At 48.4% G+C, this 25712-nt stretch overlaps 1 protein-coding gene across 1 annotated transcript in view; it reads left to right on the top strand.

Moving 5' to 3' along the window:
* The window catches only part of LOC139268361 (mucolipin-2-like), a 67556-nt gene extending 51521 nt beyond the window's left edge, over window positions 1-16035 (top strand). Inside the window, exons 12-13 of the mRNA XM_070886433.1 lie at window positions 4510-4589; window positions 15324-16035. Of these exons, the coding sequence (XP_070742534.1) occupies window positions 4510-4589; window positions 15324-15363 (120 nt within the window). The 3' untranslated portion in view covers window positions 15364-16035. The remainder of the gene's footprint in view (window positions 1-4509; window positions 4590-15323) is intronic.
* The last annotated feature ends 9677 nt before the right edge of the window (window positions 16036-25712 follow it).

Below are 25712 nucleotides of genomic sequence, written 5' to 3'. Positions count from 1 at the left end.
GTGAACTATAGGGACAGTAAGGTCATGGGTTCACTTCCCCGTCTGTGCTGAGGGAGAGGGTCTCAGTCATTGGGCTCGGAAAGAGAAATTGGGCCAAGGTTCCCACTGTTCGTTGCTATTGGTGATCCTGCAGGAAAAGGAGTCTGATGTTGAGTTCAGGATTGAGTCCTGCTGTAACGCTCCCTCCTAACCCCACCCTACTGCCCCCTCCACCCCCCCTCGCCATTTTCCAAATCTGAAGGTGCTCAGTCAGGAATTCATCTTTGATGAACCTGGTCCCCATTAAAACCATTAATCTCCCAACTTGGTCATTACTCCGATCTGTCCCCCATCTCTGCTTCCTTAATCCAGGGGCCCCAAACTTGAACGTTGATGGTGGTCAACTGGTTTCAGCTATTTATTGACAGATCTGTTTGGACCACAAAAAGCACGATTGGGTTCTGCTCTCACTATTCCAGGGTCATCCTGAAATGCAAAGCTAACCCACAGCTTCTCTTCCACTACAAACTGGCTTCTTAAACCCCTCTCCCCTGTCTCCTCCACCCTCATCTCCAACAATAAGTGTGAGGAGCTCATGGTCTTCCGTGTCTCTAAGATCGAGACAATCTATTCAGCCCCTCTGCCTCTTCCCCTCCTTCCCCGAGCCCACCGGCCAAACTTCCTCTGAGGTTCCCCCCTGCCCTAGCCCTGATCTCACATCTTTCTCCAGTTTCTCTCCCATTCCCCCTCATAAAGTAAATGTTGGTCCCTTAGAAGATGAGAAGGGGGATTTAATAATGGGAAATGTGGAAATGGCTGAGACTTTAAACAATTATTTTGCTTCGGTCTTCACAGTGGAAGACACAAAAACCATGCCAAAAATTGCTGGTCACGGGAATGTGGGAAGGGAGGACCTTGAGACAATCACTATCACTAGGGGGGTAGTGCTGGATAGGCTAATGGGACTCAATGTAGACAAGTCCCCTGGTCCTGATGAAATGCATCCCAGGGTATTAAAAGAGATGGCGGAAGTTATAGCAGATGCATTCGTTATAATCTACCAAAATTTTCTGGACTCTGGGGAGGTACCAGCGGATTGGAAAGCAGCTAATGTAATGCCTCTGTTTAAAAAAGGGGGCAGACAAAAGGCAGGTAACTATAGGCTGGTTAGTTTAACATCTGTAGTGGGAAAAATGCTTGAAGCTATCATTAAGGAAGAAATAGCGGGACATCTAGATAGGAATAGTGCAATCAAGCAGACGCAACATGGATTCATGAAGGGGAAATCATGTTTAACTAATTTACTGGAACTCTTTTAGGATACAACGAGCATGGTGGATAGAGGTGTACCGATGGATGTGGTGTATTTAGATTTTCAAAAGGCATTCGATAAGGTGCCACACAAAAGGTTACTGCAGAAGATAAAGGTACGCGGAGTCAGAGGAAATGTATTTGCATGGATCGAGAATTGGCTGGCTAACAGAAAGCAGAGAGTTGGGATAAATGGGTCCTTTTCAGGTTGGAAATCAGTGGTTAGTGGTGTGCCACAGGGATCGGTGCTGGGACCACAACTGTTTACAATATACATAGATGACCTGGAAGAAGGGACAGAGTGTAGTGTAACAAAATTTGCAGATGACACAAAGATTAGTGGGAAAGCGGGTTGTGTAGAGGACACAGAGAGGCTGCAAAGAGATTTGGATAGGTTAAGCGAATGGGCGAAGGTTTGGCAGATGGAATACAATGTCGGAAAGTGTGAGGTCATCCACCTTGGGAAAAAAAACAGTAAAAGGGAATATTATTTGAATGGGGAGAAATTACAACATGCTGCGGTGCAGAGGGACCTGGGGGTCCTTGTGCATGAATCCCAAAAAGTTATTTTGCAGGTGCAGCAGGTAATCAGGAAAGCGAATGGAATGTTGGCCTTCATTGCGAGAGGGATGGAGTACAAAAGCAGGGAGGTCCTGCTGCAACTGTACAGGGTATTGGTGAGGCCGCACCTGGAGTACTGCGTGCAGTTTTGGTCACTTTACTTAAGGAAGGATATACTGGCTTTGGAGGGGGTACAGAGACGATTCCGGAGATGAGGGGGTTACCTTATGATGATAGATTGAGTAGACTGGGTCTTTACTCGTTGGAGTTCAGAAGGATGAGGGGTGATCTTATAGAAACATTTAAAATAATGAAAGGGATAGACAAGATAGAGGCAGAGAGGTTGTTTCCACTGGTCGGGGAGACTAGAACTAGGGGGCACAGCCTCAAAATACGGGGGAGCCAATTTAAAACCGAGTTGAGAAGGAATTTCTTCTCCCAGAGGGTTGTGAATCTGTGGAATTCTCTGCCCAAGGAAGCAGTTGAGGCTAGCTCATTGAATGTATTCAAATCACAGATAGATAGATTTTTAACCAATAAGGGAATTAAGGGTTACGGGGAGCGGGCGGGTAAGTGGAGCTGAGTCCACGGCCAGATCAGCCATGATCTTATTGAATGGCGGAGCAGGCTCGAGGGGCTAGATGGCCTACTCCTGTTCCTAATTCTTATGTTCTTATGTTCTTTGCGCTCTCCCGGCACATCCTGTCCATGAGACTCACTTGCTGCTCCCTCGACCCTATTCCCACCAAACTGCTGGCCCATCCAACTTCTCTCCTGGCCCCCATGTTAGCCGACGTTGTTAACGGTTCTCTCTCCAGGTTCTCTCTCTCCTTCAAATCTGCCGTCGTCACCCCTCTGCTCAATAAACCCACCTTTAACCCTTCTGTCCTTGCAAACTACCACTCCATCTCCAACCTTCTGTCACCTCTCAAACCCATGCCCACCTTTCCCAGGTTTGAATTCCACCAATCAGGTTTCTGTTCCTGCCACAGACCTTATCAAAGTTTAAAGTGACATGCTACGTGACTGTGGCCGTAGTAAACTGTCCCTTCTCATCCTTCTCGAACTATCTGCAGCCTTTGATACAGTTCTCCATCCTCCTCCATCGTCCAATTGGGTGGGACTGCACTCGCCTGGTTCCATTCTTATCCATCCAGTCGTAGCCAGAGAATCACCTGCAATAACTTCATTCCTGATCTCGCACCATCCCCATCCTAATCATCCCTCTCTCCGCCACCCCCCTATCCCTCCGTTAGCCTCCCCCCCCATCACCCGTCCTCCTTCTCCCAAAGGTATTGCCTTTGCCGGGGTGCGGTTGAAAGGTGGTCCTGGTGCCTCACACAACTGTCCATACTTCACCGACAGAGTGCCATGCTGCTGATTGACCATGTGGGGGCAGCACAGTCAACACCAGCCCTGCTCTTACCTTGCATTCAATAGAACGCGTACACTTCCAGAATGGCCCGTCACCAGGAGGGGGAGAGCGGGGCCGGTATATCTCGGGATGGAGGGGGAGAGCGGGCCGGTATATCTCGGGATGGAGGGAGAGCGGGCCGGTATATGTCGGGATGGATGGGGAGAGCGGGCCGGTATATCTCGGGATGGAGGGAGAGCGGGCTGGTATATCTCAGGATGGAGGGGGGAGACCGGGCCAGTATACCTCGGGATGGAGGGGGAGAGCGGGCCGGTATATCTCGGGATTGAGGGAGACCTGGACAGTATATCTCGGGATGGAGGGGGACAGACCTGTCCAGTATATCTCGGGATGGAGGGAGAGCAGGCCGGTATATCTCGGGATGGAGGGGGAGAGCGGGCCGATATATCTTGGGATGCTGGTGCCAATTGCAGTGCCCCTCCCCAGCTCCACGACTCAAGTGATGTGACTTGGTACGGTCCAGGTATCGAAGCTGGTGTTCCTGGACTGGATGACTCAGGTGTGTACTGCCTTATTGAGCCAACCGAGGGGCCCCGCCCCTGCAGCCCCTGCACCTACCCCCACAGAATTATACACGTGGTAATTCACAGACTGACTGTTCCATGCTCGGCTGCCCCGAATTACCATCTTATTCTTTGAGGCGATACACCACAGGAGGAAGCCATTCGGCCCATCGTCCTGTGACAGAGTGATCCAATCAGACCTGGTCTTTCCCACTGAGCCCTGAAAATTTTACCCCTTCAAATATTTATCCAATTCCCGGTTTGAAAGTTACGATTGAATCTGCTCCCACCGCCCTTCCAGGCAGCGCGTTCCCGATCACAACAACTCGCTGCGTAAAAAAGTAAAAAATAAAAAATTCTCCTCATCGCGCCTGATTTTTGCGGCATTGACCTTCAACCTGTGTCCGTGGTTACCATTCCTCCTGCCACTGGGAACAGTCTCCCCTTCCTTACTCTTATCAAAACTGTTCAGGATTTTAAACCCTTCCTTTAAATGTCCCCCTCACCGTCTCTGCTCCATAGAGAACAACCCCAGGCACCGTCAGTTACCCCCCACCTGAGACCCTTCACCCCTGACCAAGTGAAGACTCGAGTGCTGATTCGGAAATGCTGTACAATCACCGCACGGTTGCGTAGTCTGTGACCCAGCGCGGTTTCATCTGCAAATATTTCAGCTGAAGACCTCGTTTGTTAACTCCTCACTTTGGTTTCATGTTACAGAAATATCAGCTGAATGGATTTCCGCAGACTGGTTTACAGACCTTCATGAAAGCCTACAGGATGGCACCGAGATTGAGCAGGTACTGTCAGGCACGATGAGATCTGTGCCCAGAAATCCCGGCCTCCCCAGGTCCGTATGGGCTGTGTGTACGGGGTGCGTGTACAGGGTGAGTGTACGGGGTGAGTGTACAGTGTGCGTGTACGGGGTGCGTGTACAGGGTGTGTGTACAGTAGGTGTGTACGGGGTGCGTGTACGGGGTACATGTACAGGGTGTGTGTACACGGGGTGCGTGTGTACGGGATGCGCGTGTATGCAGTGTGTGTACCGGGTGTGTGTACGGGGTGCGTATACGTAGTGTGTGTACATGGGGTGTGTACGGAGTGTGTGTGTACGGAGCGTGTGTACGGAGTATGTGTACGGGGTGCATACGGAGTGTACCTGGACCCGGGGATGCGCGTGTACGGAGTGTGTGTACGGGATGTGTGTACAGGGTGCGTGTACAGGGTGCGTGTACGGAGTGTGTGTACACTGGGTGTTTACGGAGTGTGTGTGTACAGAGCGTGTGTGTACGGAGTGTGCGTGTACGGAGTGTGCATATATGGAGTGTGTGTGTACGGAGCGTGTGTACGGAGTATGTGTACGGGGTGCGTACGGAGTGTACCTGGACTCGGGGGTGCACGTGTACGGAGTGTGTGTGTACGGACCCGGGAAGGTATCGCAAAAGCCGGTTTTCAGTGCACAATACACATGCGCCGAAAACGGGCTTTTCCAATCTGTCGAGCTGGAGCTTGACAAATCCTCCGTATCCCCACAGCCAGGACATTCGCACGGGCAGGATTGCGGGATTCACCCATCCCTTGCCCAGTGGATGTCCTGAAAACTCTTGCGCCTGGTAAAAGCATAGCTTACTTTTGCAGGCGTCAGTTTTAAAATACACAAAAACATAATAAAATAAAATTAAAAACACACATTTTATTGTTATAAACCTTCCCACTACGGTAAGTTTATTTTAGACCATAATTAAAAAAACTTTTTTAAAAAAAATCAGAAAAATATATTTTTTTTATAATACATAAATAACTTTAATTTAAATTAATCAAAATATGTGGTGTATTTTTTATTAGTGTTTGGGGAGGGGGTCTCAATCACAATAATGGGAATTCCAACTTGGGGAATTCCCGTTATTATGAATGAGAACATAGTGTACCGTGATTGGCTGCCCAGAGCCATGTGACCGCAGCTCCAGCCCTGCGCATGTGCCGACATGCGCGTGCTGCGATGTGCAGTCAGTGGAGGCCACGGGACCGGGAACCAGCGTGGGTGCAGCAGGAACGGGTAGGTAGCCCGCGTCTTTTTAAAACTTTTTTACCCGATCGCCCGCGGGAAGCGGCTGATCGGGATTTCTGGGCCTTGAGGGAGCGGTTAACGAGAGGGGAAAAAGGTTGTGAGATCAGAAGCAATGGTTTTTTTTTTCTCTCGGTATTAACTCTATCTCTCGCTTTGTGGGGTTTGTTTGCCTTGCCCTGTTACCTGTAACTCGAAGTCCTGTGGATAATATTGGGGCTCGGCCTCTGGGAGAGGTGCCTCCTCCAATTCTGCTCGACTGTTCCTCGCGCTCTGCCGTGCCACCACTCTTGCTGGAGATTTAATGATGTTGTGGGTCACCAGAGGGTTTCAGCCCAGGTGCCTGTGGGGCAGGAACGGGATGGAAAGGGGCACATTTCCTCATTTCTGTCGGGGGCGCCATCTGCCCCAGGCCACCCTCAGCCCAGGAGCACGTTTTAATCATTGAAGCAAACAATTATTATTGAAGCCGGTGCTGGAAATCTTGCAATAAAATCGGGAAATGCAGGAAATACTCAGCGGGTCAGGCAGCATCTGTGGAGAGAGAAACAGAGTTAACGTTTCAGAATGATAGCCGGACTTCAAGGATTTAGTTATGAGCTTACACAAACTCGGGCTGTATTCTCTCGAATTTCGAAGGGTAAGGGCGATGTGATTGAAGTGTCCAGGACATTAAGGGGAACAGATAGGGTGGATCGAGAGACTATTCCCGCTGGTTGGGGAGTTCTAGGACGAGGGGGCACAGTCTAAACATTAGAGCCAGACCTTTCAGGAGTGAAGTTAGGGAACACTTCTACACACACAGGGTGGGAGAGCTTTGCAACTCTCTTCCCCAAACGGCAATCGATGCTGAGCCAATTGTTAATTTTAAATCTGAGATTGCTAGCTTTCTGTTAATCAAAGGTATTAAGGGACATGGTGGGTAGATGGAGTTAGGTCACAGATCAGCCACGATCTCACTGAGTGGCGGAACAGGCTCGAGGGGCTGAATGGTCTCATCCTGTTCCTATGTAACAGGCTCGAGGGGCTGAATGGCCTCCTCCTGTTCCTGTGTAACAGGCTCGAGGGGCTGAATGGTCTCCTCCTGTTCCTGTGTAACAGGCTCGAGGGGCTGAATGGGCCTCCTCCTGTTCCTGTGTAACAGGCTCGAGGGGCTGAATGGCCTCCTTCTGTTCCTGTGTAACAGGCTCGAGGGGCTGAATGGCCTCCTCCTGTTCCTGTGTAACAGGCTCGAGGGGCTGAATGGGCCCCCTCTTGTTCCTGTGTAACAGGCTCGAGGGGCTGAATGGCCTCCTCCTGTTCCTGTGTAACAGGCTCGAGGGGCTGAATGGGCCTCCTCCTGTTCCTGTGTAACAGGCTCGAGGGGCTGAATGGTCTCCTCCTGTTCCTGTGTAACAGGCTCGAGGGGCTGAATGGGCCTCCTCCTGTTCCTGTGTAACAGGCTCGAGGGGCTGAATGGCCTCCTTCTGTTCCTGTGTAACAGGCTCGAGGGGCTGAATGGCCTCCTCCTGTTCCTGTGTAACAGGCTCGAGGGGCTGAATGGGCCTCCTCTTGTTCCTGTGTAACAGGCTCAAGGGGCTGAATGGCCTCCTCCTGTTCCTGTGTAACAGGCTCGAGGGGCTGAATGGGCCTCCTTCTGTTCCTGTGTAACAGGCTCGAGGGGCTGAATGGCCTCCTCCTGTTCCTGTGTAACAGGCTCGAGGGGCTGAATGGGCCTCCTTTTGTTCCTGTGTAACAGGCTCGAGGAGCTGAATGGCCTCCTCCTGTTCCTGTGTAACAGGCTCGAGGGGCTGAATGGCCTCCTCCTGTTCCTGTGTAACAGGCTCGAGGGGCTGAATGGGCCTCCTCCTGTTCCTGTGTAACAGGCTCGAGGGGCTGAATGGGCCTCCTCCTGTTCCTGTGTAACAGGCTCGAGGGGCTGAATGGCCTCCTCCTGTTCCTGTGTAACAGGCTCGAGGGGCTGAATGGCCTCCTCCTGTTCCTGTGTAACAGGTTCGAGGGGCTGAATGGCCTCCTCCTGTTCCTAATGTAACAGGCTCGAGGGGCTGAATGGCCTCCTCCTGTTCCTGTGTAACAGGCTCGAGGGGCTGAATGGCCTCCTCCTGTTCCTGTGTAACAGGCTCGAGGGGCTGAATGGCCTCCTCCTGTTCCTGTGTAACAGGCTCGAGGGGCTGAATGGGCCTCCTCCTGTTCCTGTGTAACAGGCTCGAGGGGCTGAATGGGCCTCCTCCTGTTCCTGTGTAACAGGCTCGAGGGGCTGAATGGCCTCCTCCTGTTCCTGTGTAACAGGCTCGAGGGGCTGAATGGCCTCCTCCTGTTCCTGTGTAACAGGTTCGAGGGGCTGAATGGCCTCCTCCTGTTCCTAATGTAACAGGCTCGAGGGGCTGAATGGCCTCCTCCTGTTCCTGTGTAACAGGCTCGAGGGGCTGAATGGCCTCCTCCTGTTCCTGTGTAACAGGCTCGAGGGGCTGAATGGCCTCCTCCTGTTCCTGTGTAACAGGTTCGAGGGGCTGAATGGCCTCCTCCTGTTCCTAATGTAACAGGCTCGAGGGGCTGAATGGCCTCCTCCTGTTCCTGTGTAACAGGTTCGAGGGGCTGAATGGCCTCCTCCTGTTCCTATATTCCGAGGTGCAGTCTGGCCTGCTGCATGTTCCCAGCATTTTCTATTTCTAGTTATGAACCCTTGATCACCTGAAGATTGGTCAGACCTCCCCCGCTCTGTGTGCTGATTGGATTCAGTTACAACGTCGCGTGACCAACTGACTGAAGCTGCTCTGCTGATCAGTGTTGAACTGTTTCCATGTCCAGTCCCCACCGTTCCGTCGTGTAATGGCGGTTTGCCCGCGATACGCGATGGTCAGTATAACTCGGTAACGCTGTTACGCCAATCTCCGATTATAGCAAGAATGTTCCTCCCACACAGTGACTTCCTGCCTGGTTGTACCCAGCTCCACTCTGATTGTACGATACAGAAAAGGGGCCAATCAGAGAACAATATGGCACAGGAGGCCATTGGGCCCATCGAGCCTGTGCCGGCTCTGTGACAGAGCGATCCCATCAGTCCCACTCCCCGCTCTTTTGCCAATTGCCCTGTACATTTATCCCCTTCTAGTGTTTATTCAATTCCCTTTTGAAAGTGACTGAATCTACTTCCACCGCCCTTTCAGGGGGTGAATTCCAGATCACGACTCACCGGGTAAATGTTTTTCTCCTTCATGTCGCCTCTGGGTCTTTTGCCAATGACCTTAAATCTGTGTCATTGGGATACTGCCCTTTCTCCCACCGGAAGCGGTCTATCCTGATTTCCTCATTCTCTGATGCTGTGGCTGCAGTCAGTAATATAAACCGCCGATGTGCCCTGTCTGTGTTGGGACGAGAGGAATCTCAGCCGATCCTGTGTCTGGGTCTGTAACCGGTGCTGTGCTCACTTATCTCGGCCAAGGTAGCTGTGTGCCGGCGACAATGGCCATCAGCAACTCCCCCCGGGTCAGGGAACAGGACACTCAACCTGTGTTCCTCCTCCTCGTGCCTGTTGGGGAGTCCACACGTGTGTGAAAACATGATCAGCTTCGTCTGCGATTCACCCGATGGGCGAATAGCTGCCGACACTTGCTTCCCAGCCTGGCACATCAAGAATAGCCAGACATTTCAGAGCGATCGGCTGGACTGGAGGGCCCAACCCACGTGCGACCCTGCTTTCGGGAAAGGGTAACAGGATCAATTTGTGGAGGCAGTCTGAATCGGCGCAGTTTGGATTCTGGAAATGGCCGTGAAAAGCCGGTTTCTGCAAACGGGACAACTCCCAGCGGCCTGCTTCAAACCCAGTCTCGTTTTGAGCTGTTGGGCTACAACATTATCATAACGCGAGTTGATGAAGTAATCCATTTTAATTCCAGCCTTCCTGCAGATTGGCTGTCTGGGCTGATTGTGATTGACAGACACTGCAGAAGGCCGTATTACTTGATGAGCACTGTTTTTGAGCTGTATTCAGGCACTTCTCCATGCTGCTGTGGAACATAATCTTTCAACGACAAAATCACAATCACAAGAGATAATCAGTGGGGAGGAGAGCTTTGCAGTATGGTCACAATTAGGCACATCATCGAGAATTGGCTAACTAACAGAAAACAGAGAGTTGGGATAAATGGTTCATTCTCGGGTTGGCAACCAGTAACCAGTGGGGTGCCGCAGGGATCAGTGCTGGGACCCCAACTATTTACAATCTATGTTAACGACTTGGAAGAAAGGACTGAGTGTAACGTAGCCAAGTTTGCTGATGATACAAAGACGGGAGGAAAAGCAATGTGTGAGGAGGACACAAAAAATCTGCAAAAAGACATAAACAGGCTAAGTGAGTGGGCAATAATTTGGAAGATGGAGTAGAATGTTGGAAAGTGTGCAGGTACAGCAAGTGATCAGGAAGGCCAATGGAATCTTGGCCTTTATTGCAAAGGGGATGGAGTATAAAAGCAGGGAAGTCTTTCTACAGTTAAACAGGGTATTGGTGAGGCCACACCTGGAGTACTGCGTGCAGTTTTGGTTTCCATATTTACGAAAGGATATACTTGCTTTGGAGGCAGTTCAGAGAAAGTTCACTCGGTTGATTCTGGGGATAAAGGGGTTGACTTATGAGGAAAGGTTGAGTAGGTTGGGCCTCTACTCATTGGAATTCAGAAGAATGAGAGGTGATCTTATCGAAACGTGTAAGATTATGAGGGGGCTTGACAAGGTGGATGCAGAGAGGATGTTCCCACTGATGGGGGAGACTAGAACTAGAGGGCATGATCTTCGAATAAGGGGCCGCCCATTTAAAACTGAGATGAGGAGAAATTTCTTCTCTCAGAGGGTTGTAAATCTGTGGAATTCGCTGCCTCAGAGAGCTGTGGAAGCTGGGACATAGAATATATTTAAGACAGAAATAGACAGTTTCTTGAGCGATAAGGGGCTAAAGGGTTATGGGGAGCGGGCAGGGAAGTGGAACTGAGTCCATGATCGGATCAGCCATGATCGTATTAAATGGCGGAGCAGGCTCGAGGGGCTGTATGGCCCACTCCTGCTCCTATTTCTTATGTTCTTATTTTCTTTTCATGTTGCATACAGTAAGGCAACGAAGGGTGACTAAGACAACTAGCTTCAAATTCTAGATCGTTTTTTGAAAGCCATGAATGTTACAAGAACAGATGCAAATGTAGGACAGGAACTGATCACCTGGTCCAGCGAGCCGGTCCTGTTCAGTACAGGTGTAACCGAGCACTGGGAGAGACATCGGATAAAAAATATCCAGGGCTAATTCAGGGGGACAAAATCCTGGAAATTCCCCTCATTAAGGTTTTGATGGGTAACTGCCCCTGCCTCAGCTCATCCGCTGCTGAAGCCCTCATCCGTGCCTTTGTTCCCTCTAGATTTGACTATTCCAACACACTCCTGGCTGGCCTCCCACATTCCACCCTACGTAAATTTGAGGTGATCCAAAACTCGGCTGCCCCGTGTCCTAACTCGCACCGAGTCCTGCTCACCCATCACCCCCTGTGCTCGCTACATTGGTTCCCAGTTAAGCAAAATTTTCATCCTTGATTTCAAATCCCTCCATGGCCTCGCCCCTCCCTATCTCTGTAATCTCCTCCAGCCCCACAACCCACCGAGATGTCTGCACTCCTCGAAATCTGGCCTCTTGAGCATCCCTGATTTCCATCGCTCCACCATCGGTGACCGTGCCTTCAGCTGCCTGGGCCCCAAGCTCTGGAACTCCCTCCCTAAACCTCTCCGCCTCTCTACCTCTTTCTCCTCCTTCAAGATGTTCATCAAAACCTCTTTGACCAAGCTCGTGCCATAATTTCTCCTGATGCGGCTCAATTTAAAAATTTTCATCTTAATGCTCCTGTGAAGCTATCTTGGGACGTTTCACTACGTTAAAGACGCCATATAAATATAAGTGGTTGTTGTTGTTAATGGGGTAGACTGAGCGAAAATGCTTCTACTTGTTGGAGAGTCCAAAACTAGAGGTTTATAAAAATAACATTTATGTCAAGGCCTGAGAGAGGGTGCAGACATTCACTTGTGTTGTACCAGGGATGGAGGACCTCAGGTATACTGAGAGGGACGAGGGACCTCAGTTATAGAGAGAAACGAGGGAGTTCAGTTATAGAGAGAGACGAGGGAGTTCAGTTATAGAGAGAGACGAGGTAGTTCAATTATAGAGAGAGACGAGGGAGTTCAGTTATAGAGAGAGACGAGGGAGTTCAGTTATAGAGAGAGACGAGGGAGTTCAGTTATAGAGAGGGACGAGGGAGTTCAGTTAAAGAGAGAGACGAGGGAGTTCAGTTAAAGAGAGAGACGAGGGAGTTCAGTTATAGAGAGAGACGAGGGAGTTCAGTTATAGAGAGAGACGAGGGAGTTCAGTTATAGAGAGAGACGAGGGACCTCAGTTATAGAGAGAGACGAGGGAGTTCAGTTATAGAGAGAGACGAGGGAGTTCAGTTATAGAGAGAGACGAGGGAGTTCAGTTATAGAGAGAGACGAGGGAGTTCAGTTATAGAGGGAGACGAGGGAGTTCAGTTATAGAGGGAGACGAGGGATTTCAGTTATAGAGGGAGACGAGGGAGTTCAGTTATAGAGGGAGACGAGGGAGTTCAGTTATAGAGGGAGACGAGGGAGTTCAGTTATAGAGAAAGACGAGGGAGTTCAGTTATAGAGAGAGACGAGGGAGTTCAGTTATAGAGAGAGACGAGAGAGTTCAGTTATAGAGAGAGACGAGGGAGTTCAGTTATAGAGAGAGACGAGGGAGTTCAGTTATAGAGAGAGACGAGGGAGTTCAGTTATAGAGAGAGACGAGGGAGTTCAGTTATAGAGAGAGACGAGGGAGTTCAGTTATAGAGAGAGACGAGGGAGTTCAGTTATAGAGAGAGACGAGGGAGTTCAGTTATAGAGAGAGACGAGGGAGTTCAGTTATAGAGAGAGACGAGGGAGTTCAGTTATAGAGGGAGACGAGGGATTTCAGTTATAGAGGGAGACGAGGGAGTTCAGTTATAGAGGGAGGCGAGGGAGTTCAGTTATAGAGAGAGACGAGGGAGTTCAGTTATAGAGAAAGACGAGGGAGTTCAGTTATAGAGAGAGACGAGGGAGTTCAGTTATAGAGAGAGACGAGGGAGTTCAGTTATAGAGAGAGACGAGGGAGTTCAGTTATAGAGAGAGACGAGGGAGTTCAGTTATAGAGAGAGACGAGGGAGTTCAGTTATAGAGAGAGACGAGGGAGTTCAGTTATAGAGAGAGACGAGGGAGTTCAGTTATAGAGAGAGACGAGGGAGTTCAGTTATAGAGAGAGACGAGGGAGTTCAGTTATAGAGAGAGACGAGGGAGTTCAGTTATAGAGAGAGACGAGGGACCTCAGTTATAGAGAGAGACGAGGGAGTTCAGTTATAGAGAGAGACGAGGGAGTTCAGTTATAGAGAGAGACGAGGGAGTTCAGTTATAGAGAGAGACGAGGGAGTTCAGTTATAGAGAGAGACGAGGGAGTTCAGTTATAGAGAGAGACGAGGGAGTTCAGTTATAGAGGGAGACGAGGGAGTTCAGTTATAGAGGGAGACGAGGGATTTCAGTTATAGAGGGAGACGAGGGAGTTCAGTTATAGAGGGAGACGAGGGAGTTCAGTTATAGAGAGAGACGAGGGAGTTCAGTTATAGAGAAAGACGAGGGAGTTCAGTTATAGAGAGAGACGAGGGAGTTCAGTTATAGAGAGAGACGAGGGAGTTCAGTTATAGAGAAAGACGAGGGAGTTCAGTTATAGAGAGAGACGAGGGAGTTCAGTTATAGAGAGAGACGAGAGAGTTCAGTTATAGAGAGAGACGAGGGAGTTCAGTTATAGAGAGAGACGAGGGAGTTCAGTTATAGAGAGAGACGAGAGAGTTCAGTTATAGAGAGAGACGAGGGAGTTCAGTTATAGAGAGAGAAGAGGGAGTTCAGTTATAGAGAGAGACGAGGGAGTTCAGTTATAGAGAGAGACGAGGGAGTTCAGTTATAGAGAGAGACGAGGGAGTTCAGTTATAGAGAGAGACGAGGGAGTTCAGTTATAGAGAGAGACGAGGGAGTTCAGTTATAGAGAGAGACGAGGGAGTTCAGTTATAGAGAGAGACGAGGGAGTTCAGTTATAGAGAGAGACGAGGGAGTTCAGTTATAGAGAGAGACGAGGGAGTTCAGTTATAGAGAGAGACGAGGGAGTTCAGTTATAGAGAGAGACGAGGGAGTTCAGTTATAGAGAGAGACGAGGGAGTTCAGTTATAGAGAGAGACGAGGGAGTTCAGTTATAGAGAGAGACGAGGGAGTTCAGTTATAGAGAGAGACGAGGGAGTTCAGTTATAGAGAGAGACGAGGGAGTTCAGTTATAGAGAGAGAGAAGAGGGAGTTCAGTTATAGAGAGAGACGAGGGAGTTCAGTTATAGAGAGAGACGAGGGAGTTCAGTTATAGAGAGAGACGAGGGAGTTCAGTTATAGTGAGTGACGAGGGAGTTCAGTTATAGTGAGTGACGAGGGAGTTCAGTTATAGTGAGTGACGAGGGAGTTCAGTTATAGAGAGAGACGAGGGAGTTCAGTTATAGTGAGTGACGAGGGAGTTCAGTTATAGTGAGTGACGAGGGAGTTCAGTTATAGAGAGAGACGAGGGAGTTCAGTTATAGTGAGTGACGAGGGAGTTCAGTTATAGAGAGAGAGACGAGGGAGTTCAGTTATAGAGAGAGACGAGGGAGTTCAGTTATAGAGAGAGACGAGGGAGTTCAGTTATAGAGAGTGACGAGGGAGTTCAGTTACATGGACAGACTGTAGAAGCTGGGGTTGTTCTCCTTGGAGCAGAGGTGGTCAAGAGGAACTTTGATTGAGGTGTTCAACGACATGAAGGATTTTGATCGAGTATATTTGGAGGAACTGTTTCCTGTAGCAGAAGGGTTGGTAAGTTTAGGGACACAGATTGAAGATGATTGGAACAAGATCCTGATGCTACACGAGGAAGCAATTTTTTCCGCAGCGGAACGCGCTGCCTGAAAGGGCAGTGGGAGCAGATTCAATCGTAACTTTGAAACGGGGAATTGGGTAAATACTGGACGGGGAAAGATTTGCCGGGCTGTGGGGAAAGAGCGGGGAGTGGGACTGATGGGATCGCTCTGTCACAGAGCCGGCACAGGAACGATGGGCCGAATGGCCTCCTGTGCTGAGAGATTCTCTGATCCTACGATGTGTAATCCACTTTGCCCATCAGTTATACTGTACAACCTTTCATCTCATTAAAGATAGTCGAGGCTAATTTAAAATGAAACCCTTTTGATCCCCTCCTCACGAATGTATGTAACCAAATATTCGGTGCTTTACACCCACTGATTGGTATTTAGAAAGTGAAGTCAATCCATCGTTTACCTGCCTCATTATTACTGTGTCTGTGTTTTCCTGAAATGTGCCACGATTGATGGATCATTCCTTTCCACAGACATTGCGATTCTGATGACGATGTCAGGCTACCGATATAAATACCTGTTTCAGGGACCCTTGTGTTTCGGAACGTTGGAGCGATTTGACTAATGAGTCCAATGTGTGCGGCCAAAATGACCACCCATTTAATAAAAGTGAAGACGCACGCAAAGACGCCCTGTGACTTCGCTGACTGTAACTCGCGCTACTCCGGAGGGAAAGAAGAACGAGCCAGCCATGGCCACCGGATAATCCTGTAATCCCTCCGTGTGGAAAGCCAGATATCCAGCACACACTGCCGTGCCGGTCTAAATGCAGAAACACCCAGGCGGTGATCTTTGCGATTCGAGTAGTCTTGTTATCCAGCAATAACGAGCTGTGCCTGTATTCCACCTTTTAAATGCTCCAACTCTGTGTGGCAAATACGTGTACGGCTGAAATCTCAGCTTCCCCACTTTATTTAGTCTGTTCTGGTCACGTTGTTGCAGCACTAAGTTCTGTTTGTTGACGCCATTTCTGAATGTTAGTCTGATTTGGTAGTTACAGATCAGATATTGTATTCATTTTGTTAACACAGCATTCTGCAATCACATCCATTTAATGTAACTGTTTTTTAATATTGAAGTATAAAATCTGTCGAGCTCTGCAAACAGAAATACAAGTTAAAAGCGAGTAGAATGTAGTTTGTTTAAGTGCAGTTCTGTGCCAGTGCAGTAATGGCAATGGACACTATCCCATAATAAAATAATTCATGTATTGTAATTGCTTATCAGATTAAACTTTAAAAAGTTAGTCACAGTTGAGCTCATTTTATGCCCCTTTCTTTGTCTCCTGATTCTATGATGTTTGCTTCAGTAATAATACAAAAAAACACATGGACCTCAATGAAACATTAATATGAACCAAGGTTCTGATATGCCAGTCGTGGCTCAGTGGGTAAAATCCTCGCCTCTGCATCAGAAAGTCACGGGTTCGAGTCCCACTCCAGAGACACGAGCACAAAGGCTCACAGTCCAGTACAGTACTGAGGGAGTGCTGCACTATCGGAGGGGCAGTACTGAGGGAGTGCTGCACTGTCGGAGAGGCAGTACTGAGGGAGTGCTGCACTGTCGGAGGGGCAGTACTGAGGGAGTGCTGCACTGTCGGAGGGGCAGTACTGAGGGAGTGCCGCACTGTCGGAGGAACAGTACTGAGGGAGTGCTGCACTGTCAGAGGGGCAGTACTGAGGGAGTGCCGCACTGTCGGAGGGGCAGTACTGAGGGAGTGCTGCATTGTCGGAGGGGCAGTACTGAGGGAGTGCTGCACTGTCGGAGGGGCAGTACTGAGGGAGTGCTGCACTGTCGGAGGGGCAGTACTGAGGGAGTGCTGCACTGTCGGAGGGGCAGTACTGAGGGAGTGCTGCACTGTCGGAGAGGCAGTACTGAGGGAGTGCTGCACTGACGGAGGGGCAGTACTGAGGGAGTGCTGCACTAGTACTGAGGGAGTGCTGCACTGTCGGAGGGGCAGTACTGAGGGAGTGCCGCACTGTCGGAGGAACAGTACTGAGGGAGTGCCGCACTGTCGGAGGGGCAGTACTGAGGGAGTGCCGCACTGTCGGAGGAATAGTACTGAGGGAGTGCCGCACTGTCGGAGGGGCAGTACTGAGGGAGTGCCGCACTGTCGGAGGGGCAGTACTGAGGGAGAGCCGCACTGTCGGAGGGACAGTACTGAGGGAGTGCTGCACTGTTGGAGGGGCAGTACTGAGGGAGTGTCGGAGGGGCAGTACTGAGGGAGTGCTGCACTGTCGGAGGGGCAGTACTGAGGAAGTGCTGCACTGTCGGAGGGGCCATCTTTCAGATGAGATGTTAAACCCAGGTGGACTAAAAGATCCCATGGCTTTACTTTGGAGAAGAGCAGGGACATTTTCTGTCAATCAACATCACTAAAAAACAGATTATCTGGTCATTTCACATTGTTGTTGTGGGAGCTTGCTGTGCATATAATGACCGCACTTCAAAAAGTGCTTCTGTAAAGCGCTTTGATACTTCCTGAGTTGTGAAGGGCGCTATAGAAATACAAGTGTTTCTTCCATTCAGGTTTAATTGGATAACACATGACCATACTTCTGAAGAACAGGTCCGACAGTTTTCAATGGGGGAATGTAACCTTTGATTATACATTATAACAGTGACTATCTTCAAAAGTACTTTATTGACTGTGAAGTGCTTTGGGGCATCCCATTTAAATACCTGTCTGAACACATATGATGAAATGTTTTTTTTAATTTGTGCAGTTGCAAGTTTGGAGTTGTTGTTCCCTTTACCTTATTGTGCATTTATTATGTTAACTTTCGGGAAAGATCAGTATAAGAACAAACATGTTTTCTTCAGCCATGTACACACCCTGCCCGGCATCAACAGTCTCATACTACATTAAATAGAAGTTGCTATAGCTCCTTGAAGACCCTTAGGTCATATTTTGTTTTGCCCACCCTTTGCCGGTGGGTAAATCGCTTGTAAAAATTAAGCAATTTTGTTTGCCTGGATATGCAGAGAACTTTATCATCGTGGATCCCTGTAAGGAAGGGTTTCATCATCACCATCAGAGGCAGTCCCTCGGAATCGAGGAAGACTTGCTTCCACTCTAAGAGTGAGTTCTTGGGTGACTGAACAGTCCAATACGAGAGCCACAGTCCCTGTCACAGGTGGGACAGACAGTGGTTGAGGGTAAGGGAGGGTGGGACTGGTTTGCCGCACGCTCCTTCCGTTGCCTGCGCTGGGTTTCTGCATGCTCTCGGCGACGAGACTCGAGGTGCTCAGCGCCCTCCCGGATGCACTTCCTCCACTTGGTTCGGTCTTGAGCCAGGGACTCCCAGGTGTCGGTGGGGATGTCGCACTTTATCAGGGAGGCTTTGAGGGTGTCCTTGTAACGTTTCCTCTGCCCACCTGGGGCTCGTTTGCCATGTAGGAGTTCTGAGTAGAGCGCTTGCTTTGGGAGTCGCGTGTCTGGGGCATGCGGACAATGTGGCCCGCCCAACGGAACTGGTCGAGTGTGGTCAGTGCTTCGCTGCTGGGGATGTTGGCCTGAACGAGAACACAGAAAGGTTTAAGACAATAATATCTGCACATTATGGGGCAAGGTTTGCAGGGCTGTGAGGAAAGGGCAGGGGGATGGACCTGATTGGGTCGCTCCTGTAAAGAGCCGACACAGGCTGGATGGGCTGAATGGTTTTTCTGTGCTATACTATTGTGTGAGAGGAAGATGGTGCAAGAAAGAAGTGATCTACCCCTGCAGTAGAAGTAGAGCTGTCAATGGTGGATTTCCTCCATTGCAATGATCCGATACCGGAATCAAAACCTGCCCCCATTCCAATGAGCATTAATGATAAGCATCGCAGCAGAGAATTTCACAGGGTGAAGTGGCCGGCTTTTAATAAAAGGCTGAGTGGCTGAGGATCTGGAAACGCGCTGGCGAGGAGATGAAACCCAATGTCCAGAGCCTAACCCCAGCTGATGAAAGGGGGCAAGGCTTTCACCTGCCCTGGCACAGACTCCATGGGCTGAAGGGCCTCCTGTGCTGTACTCTTCTATCTGAACAAAGCACTGCTGGATTCTTCATCTTCAGGATGCAGGCTGACCTGTGCACCGCAGGAAGAATCTTAGATTCTTTTTGAAGATGACACATGACGAACAAATAATTTGTTAGGCTTTCTCTCCGTATACAGATTCACATGGACCGTGCAAATAAGTACGAGAATGCGAATGCGATTTCCATCTCCATCTTCCTCCGGCGAGTCGGCCCCTCGAGCCTGCTCCGCCATTTAATACGACCATGGCTGATCCGATCATGGACTCAGCTCCACTTCCCTGCCCGCTCCCCATAACCCATGACTCCTTTATTGCTCAAAAATCTGTCGATCTCCGCCTTAAATATATTCAATGACCCAGCCTCCACAGCTCTCTGGGGGCAGAGAATTCCACAAATTTACAACCCTCTGAGAGAAGAAATTCCTCCTCATCTCAGTTTTAAATGGGCGGCCCCTTATTCTAAGATCATGCCCTCTAGTTCTAGTCTCCACTATCAGTGGAAACATCCTCTCTGCATCCACCTTGTCAAGCCCCCTCATAATCTTATACGTTTCGATAAGATCACCTCTCATTCTTCTGAATTCCAATGAGTAGAGGCCCAACCTACTCAACCTTTCCTCATAAGTCAACTCCCTCTTCTCTGGAATCAACCGAGTGAACCTTCTCTGAACTGTCTCCAATGCAGGTATAACCCTCTGAGAACTCTGCCTTCCAACATTTCTGGCCTCTTGTGAATCCCGCATTTCCTTTGCCCCACCACTGGTAGCTGTGCCTTCAACTGTCTGGGCGCTAAGCCACGGAATTCCCTCCCTAAACCTCTCCTACTTTAAGTCAGTCCTTAAAACCTACCACTTTGTCCAAGGTTTTGGTCACTTGTCCTAGTATCTATTGTGGTTTGGTGTCAAATCGTCTTCAATAATGTTTCTGTGAAGTTCCTTGGGATATTTTACTACATGAAAGGTGCTATAGAAATACAACTTATTGGGTCACGAGATCATGCATGTTTGTGTGTTCGGCTACCCAGATGTGGTGGCTTTTCAGTTGGGTCCAACATAGAAACATACAAACATAGAAAATAGGTGCAGGAGTAGGCCATTTGGCCCTTCGAGCCTGCACCACCATTCAATATGATCATGGCTGATCTTGCAACTTCAGTACCCCATTCCTGCTTTCTCTCCATACCCCTTGATCCCTTTAGCCGTAAGGGCCACATCTAACTCCCTTTTGAATATCTCTAATGAACTGGCCTCAACAACTTTCTGTGGTAGAGAATTCCACATGCTCACAACTCTCTGAGTAAAAAAGTTTCTCCTCATCTCGGTCCTAAATGGCTTACCCCTTATCCTTAGACTGTGACCCCTGGTTCTGGACTTCTCCAACATCGGGAACATTCTTCCTTCATCTAACCTGTCCAATACCGTCAGAATTTTATATGTTTCTATGAGATCCCCTCTCATTCTTCTAAATTCCATTGAATATAAGCCTAGTCGATCCAGTCTTTCTTCACATGTCAGTCCTGTCATCCTGGGAATCAGTCTGGTGAACCTTTGCTGCACTCCCTCAATAGCAAGAACGTCCTTCCTCAGATTAGGAGACCAAAACTGTACACCAAGGCCCTGTACAACTGTAGTAAGACCTCCCTGCTTCTATACTCAAATCCTCTCGCTATGAAGGCCAACATGCCATTTGCCTTCTTCACCGCCTGCTGTACCTGTGTGCTGATTTTCAATGACTGATGTACCATGACACCCAGGTCTCGTTGCACTTCCCCTTTTACTAATCTGTCACCATTCAGATAATATTCTGCCTTCCTGTTTTTACCACCATAATGGATAACCTCACATTGATCTACATTATACCGCATCTGCCATGCATTTGCCCATTCACCTAACCTGTCCAGTCACTCTGCAGCCTCTTAGCATCCTCCTCAAAGCTCACACTGCCATCCAGCTTAGTGTCATCTGCAAACTTGGAGATATTACATTCAATTCCTTCGTCTAAATCATGCATGTATATTGTAAATAGCTGGGGTCCCAGCACTGAACCTTGCGGTACCCCACTAGTCACTACCAGCCATTCTGAAAAGGACCCGTTTATTCCTACTCTTTGCTTCCTGTCTGCCAACCTGGATATTCTGAAAAGGGAGGGTGAACAGCCAGTTGTCGTGGTGCATATAGGTACCAATGATATAGGTAAAACACGGGATGAGATCCTACGAGATGAATTTAGGGAGCTAGGAGCTAAATTTAAAAAGTAGGACCTCAAAAGTAGTAATCTCAGGATTGCTACCAGTGCCACGTGCTAGTCAGAGTAGGAATCGCAGGATAGCTCAGATGAATACGTGGCTTGAGGAGTGGTGCAGCAGGGAGGGATTCAAATTCCTGGGGCATTGGAACCGGTTCTGGGGGAGGTGGGACCAGTACAAACCGGAGGGTCTGCACCTGGGCAGGACCGGAACCAATGTCCTAGGGGGAGTGTTTGCTAGTGCTGTTGGGGAGGAGTTAAACTAATATGGCAGGGGGATGGGAATCTATGCAGGGAGACAGAGGGAAACAAAATGGAAACAGAAGCAAAAGACAGAAAGGAGAATAGTAAAAGTGGAGGGCAGAGAAACCCAAGGCAAAAAACAAAAAGGGCCACATTACAGCAAAATTCTAAAAAGACAAGCCTGAAGACTCTGTGCCTCAACGCGAGGAGTAAGTAAAAAAGTAAGATTGAGGAGTGTTGGCGTTAAGGCCGGCATTGCACCAGCGACTTTCTGCTCCCTGAACCAAAACTTGTGCCGTTAAAGTAGACGGCCATTTCGCGCATGCGCAGTGTTTTTTATTTTCCCGGTCGCAAAGGTTAATGCAGGTCGCGGCAGCTGCCTGTGTGCAGATGCGTATAAATGGTCCCACTTTGGCAGCGATGGAGGAGCAGCAGGGAAGGCAGTGTGCCGGGCACGGTGGAGAGGAGGTGGTCCTCACTCCATCTTGCTGGGAGAGCCAGACCACTGCCACCTGTTTTTAAATGGCTGTGGAGGCGAGATTGCTCAGGAGGTGTCTGCTGCACACACTGCAGTCAGAACTGTCACACAGCGCCGTAAAAAGTTCACCGCCCTTACCAGCGACATCAGGTGAATACCATCTGCATTTATACTTGCCTCTGTGACTTCGAACATGAACCTTGAAGTATATGCAACTTGTGTAGCCCACTAATTGAGGGCGCACAGGTGTATAAAAGGGTTTGCAGCAGAATTTTCCGGACTCTGGAGACTGAATATTCAGAATAAGGTGGACGAATTAACTGCGCAGACAGCAGTTAATGGGTATGATGTAATTGGAATCATGAAGACATGGCTCCAGGGTGACCAAGGCTGGGAACTCAACATCCAAGGGTATTCAACATTTAGGAAGGATAGACAGAGAGGAAAAGGAGGCGGGGTGGCGTTGCCGGTTAAAAAAGGAAATTAATGCAATAGTAAGGAGGGACATTAGCCTGGATGATGTAGAATCTGTATGGATGGAGCTGCGGAATACCAAAGGGCAGAAAACACTAGTGGGAGTTGTGTACAGACCACCAAACAGTAGTAGTGAGGTTTGGGACGGCATCAAACAAGAAATTAGGGATGTGTGCAATAAAGGTACAACAGTTATCATGGGTGACTTTAATCTACATATTGATTGGGCTAACCAAACTGGTAGCAATGCGTTGGAGGAGGATTTCCTGGAGTGTATTAGCGATGGTTTTCGAGACCAATATGTCGAAGAACCAACTAGAGACCTGGCCATCCTAGACTGGGCGATGTGTAATAGAAAACATAGAAAATAGGTGCAGGAGTAGGCCATTCGGCCCTTCTAGCCTGCACCGCCATTCAATGAGTTCATGGCTGAACATTCAACTTCAGTACCCCATTCCTGCTTTCTCGCCATACCCCTTGATCCACCTAGTAGTAAGGACCTCATCTAACTCCTTTTTGAATATATTTAGTGAATTGGCCTCAACAACTTTCTGTGGTAGAGAATTCCACAGGTTCACCACTCTCTGGGTGAAGAAGTTTCTCCGCATCTTGGTCCTAAATGGCTTACCCCTTATCCTTAGACTGTGACCTCTGGTTCTGGACTTCCCCAACATTGGGAACATTCTTCCTGCAACTAACCTGTCTAACCCCGTCAGAATTTTAAATGTTTCTATGAGGTCCCCTCTCATTCTTCTGAACTCCAGTGAATACAAGCCCAGTTGATCCAGTCTTTCTTGATAGGTCAGTCCCGCCATCCCGGGAATCAGTCTGGTGAACCTTCGCTGCACTCCCTCAATAGCAAGAATGTCCTTCCTCAGGTTAGGAGACCAAAACTGTACACAATACTCCAGGTGTGGCCTCACCAATGCCCTGTACAACTGTAGCAACACCTCCCTGCCCCTGTACTCAAATCCCCTTGCTATGAAGGCCAACATGCCATTTGCTTTCTTAACCGCCTGCTGCACCTGCATGCCAACCTTCAATGACTGATGTACCATGACACCCAGGTCTCTTTGCACCTCCCCTTTTCCTAATCTGTCACCATTCAGATAATAGTCTGTCTCTCTGTTTTTACCACCAAAGTGGATAACCTCACATTTATCCACATTATACTTCATCTGCCATGCATTTGCCCACTCACCTAACCTATCCAAGTCACTCTGCAGCCTCACAGCATCCTCCTCGCAGCTCACACTGCCACCCAACTTAGTGTCATCCGCAAATTTGGAGATACTACATTTAATCCCCTCATCTAAATCATTAATGTACAGTGTAAACAGCTGGGGCCCCAGCACAGAACCTTGCGGTACCCCACTAGTCACTGCCTGCCATTCTGAAAAGTACCCATTTACTCCTACTCTTTGCTTCCTGTCTGACAACCAGTTCTCAATCCATGTCAGCACACTACCCCCAATCCCATGTGCTCTAACTTTGCACATCAATCTCTTGTGTGGGACCTTGTCGAACGCCTTCTGAAAGTCCAAATATACCACATCAACTGGTTCTCCCTTGTCCACTCTACTGGAAACATCCTCAAAAAATTCCAGAAGATTTGTCAAGCATGATTTCCCTTTCACAAATCCATGCTGACTTGGACCTATCATGTCACCTCTTTCCAAATGCACTGCTATGACATCCTTCATAATTGATTCCATCATTTTACCCACTACCGATGTCAGGCTGACCGGTCTATAATGAGAAGGGACTAATTAGCAATCTTGTTGTGCGAGGCCCCTTGGGGAAGAGTGACCATAACATGGTAGAATTCTTTATTAAGATGGAGAGTGACACAGTTAATTCGGAAATTAGGGTCCTGAACTTAAGGAAAGGTAACTTCGATGGTTTGAGGCGTGAATTGGCTAGAATAGACTGGCAAAGGATACTTAAAGGGTTGACAGTGGATAAGCAATGGCAAACATTTAAAGACCACATGGATGAACTTAAGCAATTGTACATCCCTGTCTGGAGTAAAAATAAAACGGGGAAGGTGGCTCAACCGTGGCTAACAAGGGAAATTAAGGATAGTGTTAAATCCAAGGAGGAGGCATATAAATTGGCTAGAAAAAGCAACAAACCTGAGGACTGGGAGAAATTTAGAATTCAACAGAGGAGGACAAAGGGTTTAATTAAGAGGGGGAAAATAGAGTACGAGAAGAAGCTTGCAGGGAACATAAAAACTGACTGTAAAAGCTTCTATAAATATGTGAAGAGAAAAAGATTAGTGAAGACAAAAGTAGGTCCCTTGCAGTCGGATTCAGGTGAATTTATAATGGGAAACAAAGAAATGGCAGACCAATTGAACAAATACTTCGGTTCTGTCTTCACGAAGGAAGACACAAATAACCTTCCGCATGTACTAGGGGACAGTGGGTCTAGTGAGAAGGAGGAACTGAAGGATCTCATTAGTCGGGAAATTGTGTTAGGGAAATTGATGGGATTGAAGGCCGATAAATCCCCGGGGCCTGATAGTCTGCATTCCAGAATACTTAAGGAAGTGGCCCTAGAAATAGTGGATGCATTGGCGATCATTTTCCAACAGTCTATTGACTCTGGATCAGTTCCTATGGACTGGAGGGTAACTAATGTAACGCCGCTTTTTAAAAAGTGAGGGAGAGAGAAAATGGGTAATTATAGAATGGTTAGCCTGACATCAGTAGTGGGGAAATGTTGGAATCAATCATTAAGGATGAAATAGCAGCGCATTTGGAAAGCAGTGACAGGATCAGACCAAGTCAGCATGGATTTATGAAAAGGAAATCATGCTTGATGAATCTTCTGGAATTTTTTGAGGATACATAAGAACTTAAGAACACAAGAATTAGGAACAGGAGTAGGCCATCTAGCCCCTCGAGCCTGCTCCGCCATTCAATAAGATCATGGCTGATCTGGCCGTGGACTCAGCTCCACTTACCCGCCCGCTCCCCGTAACCCTTAATTCCCTTATTGGTTAAAAATCTATCTATCTGTGACTTGAATACATTTGTGAATTCCTCGATTCTTTTACTTCAATCTGGTTCAGTAAAATTACTGAGTCGAATACCTCTTGTGCTTTGAACAAAGCAGTCTTTATTTTTACCGGCCGGTAAGACCTATCAGACAGAAGATATACTCTCTGGATAGAGCGTACACACTCCCTACGGATAGGTGAAGTTACATCGTAAAGCGTCAACAGTTATACAGTTTTGAAATCAGATAACAAAATACAATTAGATTGACATTCTAACTCAACCACTCATTAGTCAATCTATATGAGATGTTTTTACGAAAGCTCAAGCATTGCCTCTGAATGTTTCAATCTAGTGGTGTGACTACTAACTGAAACCTTGCAATTCTGCAGATTTAT

The sequence above is a fragment of the Pristiophorus japonicus genome, chromosome 8, assembly GCF_044704955.1.
Source record: "Pristiophorus japonicus isolate sPriJap1 chromosome 8, sPriJap1.hap1, whole genome shotgun sequence".
NCBI classification, from domain to species: Eukaryota; Metazoa; Chordata; class Chondrichthyes; family Pristiophoridae; genus Pristiophorus; species Pristiophorus japonicus.
The sequence above is the reverse complement of the archived record's forward strand: the minus strand, read 5'-3'. Positions and strand labels throughout refer to the sequence as shown.